This window comes from Prunus avium, chromosome 4 (assembly GCF_965620075.1).
Source record: "Prunus avium chromosome 4, drPruAviu1.hap1.1, whole genome shotgun sequence".
In the NCBI taxonomy this organism is placed as follows: Eukaryota; Viridiplantae; Streptophyta; class Magnoliopsida; order Rosales; family Rosaceae; genus Prunus; species Prunus avium.
In genome coordinates this window covers 10501351-10513996 of record NC_142287.1, presented here as the reverse complement: position 1 = coordinate 10513996, position 12646 = coordinate 10501351, and the positions used below count along the sequence as shown (strand labels likewise).

Below are 12646 nucleotides of genomic sequence, written 5' to 3'. Positions count from 1 at the left end.
GAGCGTGTGTATATGGCATTGGTGTGGGGTCGGGTGGGTGTTTGTGTTTTGATCTTTTTCTTATTCTATTTTATTCAATGGTAAAATGAGTTGAGTACAAATAAAAAAAGAAAGGGTAAATTTGAATTTACTACTCGGAACTTCACAGAGTTTCAACCTTTACTACCGAATTTTTTTTTTGGTGTCAACTTCATACTCGAACTTTGGTTTCCTATCACTTTTATGCATCTGTGAGTTTTCCCATCAAGAAGTTGGAAAATTCTACAGTGCGCCACTTATTATAGACCATTGGATGAGTAGCTGGGGCATGTGGGGTAATCCAAAGCGTTGATTGTTGGTTACCGGTTAAATTGGTTGCTGTAGGTAAAACCAAATAAAAAATACTTGCTCTCTCAGTAAGAGACATTTCAAGTTTAGGGTTGGGTTTTCATTTCTTTCCCTTCGAGTTCGATTCCTTCCACAGCAGCTCCTCTCCTCCTTCTGTGACGATGAGATGATGCCCACGACCACATCTCCTCTCCTCTCAAGTAGGTCATGCTCCTTCTTCTCCTTCTTCATTTCGTTCTCCTTTCTAGGGTTTTTGGTCTGGGTATCTTCCTTGTTGCTGCTGCTTCATCGTTGGTTTTTTTGTTTTGTTTTTTTAGGTTTTCATAGTTATGATTTCTCTGTCTCACTCTCATCTGGATCTCTGTGGATGGCTTTCTCTCAACCTCTCTGTGGCAGGTAAGAACTCTAATTTTCTCCCTCTCTTTCTAACTGTGCGATTTAGATGATTCGCATCATAGCATAAAGTATTTCAACTTTGAATTTTGGTCTAGGCTTTCTAACAAAATGATTTATATGTCCTATTTTAATTTAGGGTTTAATGATTTGGGTATTGAATCGCAAGTCCTTATTTATTTATTTTGGTAATATTTTGGATTTATATAGGAATTTGGTAATTTTTTGAAATTATAATTCTGTTTTTTTTTCTTTCGAATTGTTCTCTCTCCCACCTCTCCCCTTTCTCCCTCTCAGATATACGTTGCTAATTTCTTACTTTTTTTATTATTTGAATTTGAGGGTTGGAAGCTTGAGAGTTGTTCATTCTTGATAATGATATGGGACTTTAAATTGATGGCCTTGAGACTGCATATTGTTCAAACCAAAAGCACTGGGTTCTTGAAGGAAGATGCTAGACGATGGAGCATCCATTTCAGCCTTGAAGGGATATTGCAGGTTTCTATTTTGTAAACTGTGTGTATTCTATGTTTGATAACTTGGAATTTTATGTACTCTGTTTACTTGAGATCTTAATGTTAAAATAATGATCTAGAACTTGAGATAGGATTGAGACATTTATTGTCCTCCACGACAATGGAGCAAATTGGTGTCCATTACAACCCATGAGATCCATGACTTCTTATAATGTATTATTTTTGTGCTTGAGATAATTTAGTCTGAATTTTAGAGTAATATCTTTAGTTTCTTATGCAGTTTTAGAGATGCTCAACAACAGAGCATAGAATGTAGGTGTTGTAAGTTCTTTGTCCAATCTTCATCTTTGACATGAGTTATGCTATAGAATTTCATTGATAAAGTGACTGAAACTGATTAGTGATCATTCATACATCATTTTCATGTTCATGTTCAAAAGATAAACAATTGATCATTGTCTCTTAATGCGTCTAATTCTTCGACTTGTGAGCCGTCCACCATCACAACTGTGCTCCTCTTTTTCCCAACTTTTTCTCTGCATTCACAAAAACAAAAAACAAAAATGCTATCATTGATGTGAATTTATGAATTTGAATTTATCTTCTTTTATGTATGAATTTGAATGTGTGAGATGATTCTCATCTTTGGCAATGTGTGAAATCATTGAACTCTCTGGCCTTCTAGGAGTTGATTTTAGGGAAAATTCTACAGTGGACCTGGCGCATCCATGCGCCAAGTCCTGTTCACCGTTAGATTTTGTTAAAATTTCCTGGGTAAATCCACACCATTGAATGGGATAACCTGAAAACCTGCTCACCAGGTTGAAAGAAAATTCCCAACCTGTCAAAACCTAAGCTCCCTCTTCACTCACTTCATCTTTCTATCTCTCGCTCTCTCTGATCCCAAACCCTCACTCTCTATCTCATCTAAATCCCTTTTCCTCTTCGTTTTCAGACTTAACGCCTGTACTCCTCTCTCTTTCTCTCATCTCAGCCTCCTTCTCTCATGTAGGGCGTCAAGGATCTGGCCAAAATGACGCTGGTCATGAATGAGAGCTATGCAGACCGAATGCTTCCTCACCATCGCAACCCCAAAGAGTTTGTTCCATTGGACCATTTGGCAGGTCAATTTTATGTTTTTCTCTTCCATCAAGATTACTCTCATTAATTTTCCCTTAATATGGATTATTATAATTGATTTTGTATTTAACAAGTTGGTGGGTGTTTGTGTTGCAGATCTTGAGTGGTGTGAAGGAGAATCTGGGTCAAAGTTTTCGAGCCCGGTCAATGAATCTAATAGCCAGGATTCATCACTCATTGCTTTGAAGCTAGGGAGGTTGGCTGATAGCAAAAATGGGCAGAATGGTCAACATTCTAAAGAGAGGTCTACAAGAGCTGGCATTAAGGGTTCATACTCTCACACTCCCACACGGCAAGTCCTTGGTTGTAACATGGATCTTAGCTCCTCAAAGGATTACCACGAGAGGCATATAGTTTGTGATACTCACTCCAAGACTCCTAAAGCGATTGTTAATGGCATTGAAGTTAATGTGACTCCGTCAGAGGAGAAAACAGTTGATGAAGAACCATTGGTGTTTGCCAATAAGCAGGTACACATATTTGATTTTATGTCTTTGTCCAATTTTTCATTGCCGTGCCTGTTCAAAGAATAATATGTGTATAATTATGTTCTCTTTTTGGAGGAAAAAAATGCATTTACAGCACTTCTGGAATCTGCAAATGTTCACTCCGATTGGACTTGGGAGCAGGTAGCTTGGCTATTCCATTCGTATTATCACCATCTTTTGTTGTTGAAGAGTCTTCTAATAGTTTTTGAAATGTTATATCAGACAATAGTGCGTTGAAAACTCTAGGCGAGAGGAAGCAAGCATTTAATGAGGTAATCTTATTAATGATTTCTTAACTGCTTTAGAGTCTTGGTCGTTCTTTTGTTTATTTGCACATATTCAAGACTACTTTTATTTCATTAGAATTGTGCACTGCTCAATGACTCCCCCCCTAATTAATATTCATGATTTTTATCAAGAATATTTCGCATCATTTTCTGAACTAAAACTAATGAGATTTATTAATTTAGTACTTGGGTCAAAGAAAAAAACTGGAGAATGAAGAGAGGCGCATGAGGCAGAAAAAAGCTCGGGAAGAATTTTCAAAAATGTTTCAAGTATGTTGCTTTCTAGTCATAATTGGTTACTGCATTTTTCTTTAATAATTTTATAATACATCATGCCTTGATCTTAACAAAAAAGTTTGTATTTTGATATTTTTCTGAAGGAGTCCAAGGAACTTACGTCAGCAACCAGATGGAGGTTTACTCCTCTCTGTTCTATGAATAGTGTGATTTTGAGTTTAGTCTTTTTGATGTATTTTATGACTGGGAAGCATGCAAAATGTTTTAAATGTTCTGACTGATGTATTGGCCTGATCAGCAAAGTTGTTAGTATGTTTGAAAATGATGAACGATTCAAGGTTGTAGAATGAGCGAGGGATTGGGAAGATCTTTATGAGAGCTACATTGTAGAATTGGAGAGGAAGGTAACAATTTGCCTTTCATTTTTCATTTTCTGACTTATGCTATGCACCATTTGTAGATATCGTATTGTAAATTAGGGCCTTATATTTGACTCCTGATGTTATTAGAAAAGATTTTTGGTATCAAGTAGATAGGATTGAGAATTGCCTCTACATGCTTTAAACATGAATTATGTTGAAGAACCACCAATTGGACTGGTGGTATTGGCTTATTGGCTTGCTGTCTCACTTATTGTCCAGTTCTCCACTTGTTCTAACTCCCTTCAATTTGTGGATTTGTTTAAATTTGCATTTTCCAACTGTTGAATTTGCTTTGGTAAAACCGCCTTAAATGGTATCCTCATTTTCATTGCCCTTTAGGTGTACAAAACTCCATGGGGTGCTCATGTTACTTAATATAGATGTTGACACTTCCTAGATTGTAGGGAATATAAACTGACAGAAAAGAATACAATTTTGAGTTCTTTTCTCAATCAAAAGCAATAAAAAACTACTGAGATACATTTATCTTTTAGAGTGAATTGATTGCCATGTATTAGAATTCCATTGTCATTCTCGTTTGGAGTGGGAAGATTAAAATTAGTGGTCTCATGTCATAGAGGATGCCTTTTCTTACTACCAAGGTTTCGATTCTTATATGCAGGAAAAAGAAAAGGCGGCTGAAGAGCATAAGCAGAATATTGCATAGTATAGAAAATTCTTGGAATCTTGTGACTTTATCAAGGTAAGCCTTGTAAAAGGAACGTGTACATGTATTTTATTATGACTGATTTTATCTATTACCTTTTGTCATGATCATCATTCATTTGCAGGTGAACAGCCAGTGGCGGAAAGTTCAAGATCGCTGAGAGGATGATGAGAGATGCTTGCATCTTGAAAAACTTGACAGGTTGCTCATTTTCCAGGTAGATCACATAATCTATGTTCAATCATGTGTGTGAGAAGATTGGTTGTGTTCATGTACCAGAACTATATGATGTTTTTTTTTTGTTGCAGGACTATATTCGCGACCTTGAGAAGGAAGAAGAGGAGCAAAAGAAGGTACAGAAGGTATAATCCATATAAATGATAATTTATCTTTCTTCTAATTTAATGTTCTTATCTTTGTGTTTCGCTAAATTTAAGGAACAATTGTGGCGGGTTGAGAGGAAAACCGCAATGAGTTTCGAAAGCTGATGGAAGAACATGTTGCCGACGGTACTCTTACAGCTAAAACTCACTGGCTCGATTACTGCATGAAGGTGCTCAACTCTAGTTGTTGTGGAGATAATATATGAAGAAGAGCTGCATAGTAAATCAAAAGACAAATGTTTGATTGCTTCTGCATCTGAAGCACTTTTGATAAGTGTTGTCTTTGGATTGTAGGTTAAAGACATGTCTTCGTATGAAGCTGTTGCATCTAATACCTCTGGTTCAACACCAAAAGAATTGTTTGAGGATGTTGCTGAAGAATTAGAGAAACAGGTGTGTAACCTAGCATCTTATACCATCATGTCTTGATCCATTAATCATCTGTATTTTAGCTAATGTTGAGAATAGAATCCGACATTGTGAATGTAAATATAATGTGATTTGTCAATGCAATTGGCAAACAGGTAGTGCCATTTGCATTCCAGTCGTGCAATTGACAAAGAAAGTAGTCTCATTTGCAATCCAGTTGAGCAATTGCCATTATATGTGCTCAATTAATTGAAAATGTAAATACAATATGTGATTTGTCAATGCAATTGACAAACATGTAGTGTAATTTGCATTCTAGTCAAGCAATTGACAATCAAAGTAGTCTCATTTGCATTCCAGTCGCCCAATTGTCATTATCTGTGCACAATTATGAAACGTAGAATTTCTCACTAATGATAAATCCTTTATAATTAATTGTATGTTCAAAAGGTTGTAATCTATGTGCAAAATCCTTCATATTAAGGATAAGCTTATTTCCGAAAAAAAACATTTGAATTGATTAAGGGTAAAATAAATATAAGTTATAACAAATGGAAAGTATTAGGTCATACGGATCGACATAAATTAAGTTACAAAGTATTAGAATTTCACATATTAACTTTTATTGTTAAGAATTATTATTTTTTGGTTAAATCATGTCTCACTTTTAAATAATGATGGGAAATTTGTCTCACGTTTGGCCTTTGATATAAAAAAAATTAAAAAGTCTGATTTACCATATATTATCGAATCAATACCCATCAATTGCCTATTTTGCTTTCACTCAGCCCCATCAAGTTGACAATCGATAAACAGACAACACGTAATTACCATTCCAATTTGCGAAAACCGAGTGCCTGATTGGCAATTATGAAACTCATGGTTTTATAAGATTTTGCATAAACTTAACAAGGTTTCGGACCTCGCATGCCCCAACTATGATAAAATAAGTCCTTGATTTTGTAAATCCTTGTTTTTACAAGAATGAGGAGCAATTTTACTTGTTCAAAGCCCAACAATTAATGAATATTGTAATGGAGATCATTTTTATTGTAAATTACGCTATTACAATATTATCGATGAAAGTGAACTTTAAAACGATGCCAAAGCTTGTAAATTTTAACCTAAATCTTGTAATTTACAAGATTAGGGATAAATTTTACAATGTTATGGAACAGTGATGTGCCCAACACTCTAATAAATTTTACCCTCATTCCTTAATCTTGTAAAACATTTTTTACTAGAATAATGACCCATTTTACATTGCTAAGGTCCACCATTACTAGAATAATGACCCATTTTTATATGTTTATCTTGAAAATACAAAATTGAGGACCTTTTTTTTTACAATATTATGGATCTTAGTATTCCATAAACTTGTAAAATGTATCCATAAACTTGTAATATCATAAATAGAAATGATCTCTATTACAAGATTAGAGATAAACTTTACAATGTTATGGAACGGTTAAGTCCTAAACACTATTAAACATGGATGCAATTATATTTTCCTCGGATTTTTGGTCGAAATTATATTTTCCTTGTGAATATTGTCATATAATACTACTTCTTCGAACAGCGAGGCAACGTTTGGAATCCCAATATGCAATTGCCAATTTACAGAACAAATTTTGCACTTTTGCGTTGTTAGTATGAGAATACCAAAATTCATAATCAATAAATAATATCAAATCATCCAAACTTAGTTGTACTTAGTAGGATATTTCATTAAACTCATGGTTATGAGAAATATAAATAATTATAAAAACTATTGATTTGTTTTATTTATGTTATTGGCAGCCTTTTTAATTTTGAGAATGTAAATACATTATGTGATTTGTCAATGCAATTGACAAACAGATAGTGCCATTTGTATTTTAGTTTTGCAATTGACAAACAAAGAATTCTCATTTGCATTCCAATCGTGCAAAGGCTGTGACACCTATTGAACTTGAAATTGATACTTAGGTGACGAGGGGTAATTTAACTAAACAAACAAGACACAACAACTCAACAATCAAGAGAACACACAGAGTATGCCACAAAGTACCTGCAGCCCTAGAAGATTACTAGTGACAACCTAGGCACTCAGAAGGACCCATCAATTTAGGCATCCCCTGTGCTAGCAACAACTATGGTGAAAGTGTGTGAAGTCATCATTATCAAGTAAACAGCAAACAGCAGATATAGACGACTAGTCAACCACCAAGAATACAAACCCAGAAAAATTTACAGATATGCAAAACAGATTTTGTTTACCCAGAAACCCACCATTGGGAAAAACTAGGAGTCATCAACCGACTAGGCAATCCACTAAGTAGAAAAAGATTCTTACAAAGGAATACAAGCAAGCTCAAGCAAAACCTAGATCTATTTAGGAAGATGAGCTTTACCTCCTTTGTGCAATCTTCTTCTCCAACTTAGCAAAGCTTGAAGCTCAGTTCTTCATGGCAATGGCAGCTCCTTCTCAAGTTCGATCATCCCATGGCACTAGCTTGCAAGCTCAAACTCAGACCGAAACCAAACTTTGGATTAAAGGGAGAATGACCAAATTTCTTCAAGAAACCATACTCTTGAAGAAATCAGTCGTGAATCCGATCTAGATCTAAATGAGAGAATGATTTAAATAGCTAGATGCAGATTCATATTTCAAAAGCAGTTTTTCAAAAAGAAATCAATTAAAAAAACTCATAGATGAAATATATGGTTTACTCTTGAGGAAGAAGAAGAGAAAGATGGCAAGCCAATCTTTCCAAAACTTCCACCCAAAAGAGGCGGCTTCCAAATGAGGAATTCACTAGCCTTTACAGACAAAAGAATCCCTTAGGTCAGACTAACACATGGCAGCAGAGAGAGAAAAGAGAATAGGACAAAACAGATGGTTAACCAGCTGGAAATCCTATAGAGCAAGGATGACTAGTCATCATTTATGAAAACTGTTTTAATGCATGATATGCAATGCATGATTTACCTTTGTCAAATTGCTTGAACCTCCATAGGATAGATGAGAGTTAAGAACACTTAGAGATCCTATTCTTAATCTAACCTTGAGCTTGATAAATACATATAAAAGTCCTATTACAAAATTGTCAAGGGAAGCCAAAAGAATTAATCAAAATTCATACATTAACAGAACTTATAGAAAAATTCTACAATGGGCGTGGTGTATCCATGCGCCCAAAATATCAGCCATTGGATGAGTAAGTGGAGATGAGGGTTAAATCCACACCATTGAATGCTGGTAACCTGTTAAAAGGGTTGGTGTAGGTAAAAGTGAATAAAATAAAAATTATCCTTGTCCACACTTGAGTTCCCAAAGACCAGCAATATAACATTTTGCTATATTGATCTGCTCAAAGAAAACCAGCTATTTCTATGGGTAATTTTCCCTCTATGAAATCAAGTAATTATGTTATGAAAAGAAAACCAGAAAAACTAAGCAGAAATTAATGCAGCACAGGAAGAAACTAAGCATAAGTAAATGGGTTTTTGATTTGCTGAACAAGCATAATGCAATTGACAAACAGTAAGTTGGAAATTGAACAAGCATAACGCAATTGACAAACAGTGAGTTGGAAATTGAACAAGAATAATACAATTGACAAACAGTTAGTTTGTAATTGAACAAAAAGAATACAATTGACAAACCATAAGTTTGAAATTGCAAACGTGCATGCATGCCTTTTTTCAACCCTTTTGGCTTGGTTTTCCAAAGGATTTCAATTCCCTTTTGAAATAGTTTTGTAACCCCAAAGCTTATGTAACTTGTTTGATGCTATAAACGTATTATATAATGATGTCAAATATGATCGTGTATTGTTGTATGTGAATGGATTGAATGAGTTAATTTGAAAGGAAGTGACCATAAGATGGAAAGGGCACTAATAGATTGGGTAGCCTAGGAGGAAACGAAAATAACTCAATTGACAAACAGTGCGTTGGGAATTGAATAAACATAATGCAATTGACAAACAGTGAGTTATAAATTGAACAAGTATAATGCAATTGACAAACCGTCTGTTTGAAATTGCAAACGTGCATGCATGCCTATTTTCTTAACGTTTGGCTTCGTTTTCCACAGGATTTCACTTCCCATTTATGATATTACAATAGGAAGGACTTGTATTGCACTGTTGGACATTTGTGTTCCATTATATTATAAAATCAATTCTTAATCATGTAATATCGTAATTTACAAAAAAAGACCATGTAGTACAATATTAGGTAAAGTGGAACATTCGGAAGTTAAATTAGGTCCATATACTTGTAAATACGGATGTTTACAATACTAAGGTCTCATATTACTCTATTTTGGACAGCTGTGTTCCATAGAATTGTAAAACCCATCCGTAATCTTGTAATATCGTAATTTACAAGGATAAAGACATCTAGTACAATATTAAGGTAACTAGGGACATTAGGAAAGTAAATTGGATCCTTATACGTGCAAACACAAATGTTTACATTATTAAGGTATCGTATTACTCTGTTTAGGACAGTCATGTTCCACAAGATTGTAAAATGCATCCTTAATCTTGTAATATCGAAATTTACAAAGATAAAGACATGTAGTACAATATTAGGGTAAATGGGAACATTCGGATGGTAAATTGGGTCCTTATACTTGTAAACTCGGATGTTTACAATACTAAGGTCTTGTATTACTCTTTTATGGATAGTTATGTTCCAGAACATTATAAAACCCATCATTAATCTTGTAATATCGTAATTTACAAAGAGAAAGACGTCTAGTACAATATTAAGGTAACTAGGGACATTAGGAAAGTAAATTCAGTCCTTATACGTGTAAACACAAACGTTTACTATATTAAGGTCTTGTTTTACTCAGTTTTGGACCGTTATGTTCCATATGATTGTAAAATGCATCCTTAATCTTGTAATATCGTAATTTATAAAGATAAAGACATGTAGTACAATATTAGGGTAAATGGGAACATTCGGATGGTAAATTGGGTCCTTATACTTGTAAACTCGGATGTTTACAATACTAAGGTCTTGTATTACTCTTTTATGGATAGTTATATTCCAGAACATTGTAAAACCCATCATTAATCTTGTAACATCGTAATTTACAAAGAGAAGGACGTCTAGTACAATATTAAGGTAACTAGGGACATTAGGAAAGTAAATTGAGTCCTTATATATGTAAACACAAACTTTTACTATATTAAGGTCTTGTTTTACTCGGTTTTGGACAGTTATGTTCCATGTGATTGTAAAATGCATCTTTAATCTTGTAATATCGAAATTTACAAAAATAAAGACATGTAGTACAATATTAGGGTAAATGGGAACATTCGGATGGTAAATTGGGTCCTTATACTTGTAAACTCGGATGTTTACAATACTAAGGTCTTGTATTACTCTTTTATGGATAGTTATGTTCCAGAACATTGTAAAACCCATCCTTAATCTTGTAATATCGTAATTTACAAAGAGAAGGACGTTTAGTACAATATTAAGGTAACTAGGGACATTAGGAAAGTAAATTGAGTCCTTATATGTGTAAACACAAACTTTTACTATATTAAGGTCTTGTTTTACTGGGTTTTGGACAGTTATGTTCCATTTGATTGTAAAATGCATCCTTAATATTGTAATATCGTAATTTACAAAGATAAAGACATGTAGTACAATATTAGGGTAAATGGGAACATTCGGATGGTAAATTGGGTCCTTATACTTGTAAACTCGGATGTTTACAATACTATGAATTAGGTGAACCCTAATGTTGTAATCATAGTTCAAAAACTTGTAAACAGCTGCCCAAATCTTGTAACTTATAAGTTTTAGGATCCTCTTACAATGTTATGGTACTCTCATATCCAAACTACTGTAAATCACTATCCAATCATATGCCAATTGCCAAACAGGAAGGGCATAATTGCATGACCCTTATGCAATTGCATTTTCAAAAAGTGAAAACTTGATAACTTGTATAACCGGTAACTAATTTTTAAAAAAATCCGGGAGCATCATAAAGGACAAATGGTGCATGGGTGCACCTGGTGCACTGTAGAAGGTGCCTCCATTTGTTAACTTATGATATTGTTGTAGATGAGACCACAAATTATTTAAAAATAATAAAATATATCATTAAAATACTATGAACCTTTAAACAAAAATTTAAAAGTAAAAAAAATCTCTCCATCTCTCTCTCTCTTGTCCTTAGTCTCTCTATGAATTACTTTTTTTTTCCAGCTCAGGCTAGGGTTGAGCTTGGGTGTTTGGCTAGGAGAATTGTGGTGGGGCTCAATTGGACTCAAAGATGAAGAGAGTGAAGAGAAAGAAAGAGGGAGAGAGGTTTTTTTTTGAAAAAAATAAAACTTTTAAATTAATTTTTATCATTACATGTGACATAATATGAGTGAGTCCACACGGCTTATTCATTACCATGACACAATTTAACAGACCTCTTGACGATAAGACTAATAGTGGGTATGAAAGTGGTAGGAAACCAAAGTTTTGGTACGGAGTTGACATTAAAAAAAATTTATATTCATATTTGATTAAAGAGTATTGGAAAAAAAGAGAAGAATCATATTGTATTGTAACTCCAACTGAATGGGTTCTCTAACACATTCTACTTACCTTTTCATAACCATGATATATTGTTAAACGTCACTCATGGTTTGTGAAAAGTTTTGTCCAACGTGATGTCATTGATCTAGACCAAGGTTGTATTCTATTCCCTTCACTAAGGTTTTGTCCTACTGGGTTTTCCTAGCAAAGGTTTTAATGAGACAACTATGTCATTGTATGGTGGACATCCAAGGAGAAATGTTGTAAATACATTAGTTGGTGGATAACAACCATACCTCTTAGTTTTTGGATTCTATGTAACCTATGCACTAAGTATTTGTAATTAGTGCTTGTAACCTATAGGTATATTGTAAATGATGGTATTCAATCTCCTATCTTGTAAGCCTATAAATAGGTGGCTCTACCCAATATGAAAGAAGAATATACATGATGAAACTTTATCTTTAGCACATCACTTCTCTCCACATTTTCTACCTTAGTTTTATAACACGTTATCAGCACAACACTGCTCTTGGTATGTTTTCTTTCTCTGATTTCTTCATTTTCTTATATGAGCTAGAGTCATCACATGGTATAGAGTTTCTTTGTACTCACCATCATACTTCACCATGCTCGTTTAAAAAAGCCAATGCTAGACATACCACATTTGCATACCACCTTATTTACCACCTCTCTAATACAAGTGGAGCCCACAAATATGATGGCCCAATTCCATTAGAGAGGTGGTATACAAAGTGGTATATAAATGTATGATTTGATATAAAACTAGATGGAGAAAATATAGAGAGAAATGATATGCTAAGGATAAAGTGTCACCATGTTTATTCCTCCCTTAATCTTTGGTAGAACCACTTATTTATAGGCTTACAAGATAGGAAATTGAATATCACCAT

The 12646-nt window shown here is 34.2% G+C and overlaps 1 protein-coding gene and 1 long non-coding RNA gene across 5 annotated transcripts; both read left to right on the top strand.

Moving 5' to 3' along the window:
• The first annotated feature begins 312 nt into the window (after positions 1 to 312).
• LOC148294769 (uncharacterized) lies at positions 313 to 1213 on the top strand. Of its 2 annotated transcripts, none has more exons than XR_015835042.1 (3): positions 313 to 527; positions 645 to 723; positions 1063 to 1213. It is a non-coding gene; the product is annotated as an uncharacterized LOC148294769 (long non-coding RNA). The 2 variants fall into 2 exon arrangements; XR_015835041.1 differs by having other exon boundaries at positions 313 to 531.
• An 812-nt stretch (positions 1214 to 2025) lies between these two features.
• On the top strand, positions 2026 to 5563 carry LOC110755800 (pre-mRNA-processing protein 40A-like). Of its 3 annotated transcripts, none has more exons than XM_088252584.1 (12): positions 2027 to 2320; positions 2433 to 2806; positions 2900 to 2965; positions 3047 to 3096; positions 3295 to 3381; positions 3492 to 3526; positions 3647 to 3752; positions 4393 to 4473; positions 4562 to 4654; positions 4746 to 4790; positions 4875 to 4990; positions 5115 to 5563. In XM_088252584.1, exons 1-4 carry the CDS (start codon positions 2230 to 2232, stop codon positions 3059 to 3061), a joined length of 546 nt encoding a protein of 181 aa, XP_088108710.1. In that variant the 5' UTR covers positions 2027 to 2229; the 3' UTR covers positions 3062 to 3096; positions 3295 to 3381; positions 3492 to 3526; positions 3647 to 3752; positions 4393 to 4473; positions 4562 to 4654; positions 4746 to 4790; positions 4875 to 4990; positions 5115 to 5563. The 3 variants fall into 3 exon arrangements, with proteins under 3 accessions (XP_088108712.1, XP_088108710.1, XP_088108711.1); XM_088252585.1 differs by having other exon boundaries at positions 4746 to 4799; XM_088252586.1 differs by lacking the exon at positions 2900 to 2965 and having other exon boundaries at positions 2026 to 2320.
• Positions 5564 to 12646: the final 7083 nt, after the last annotated feature.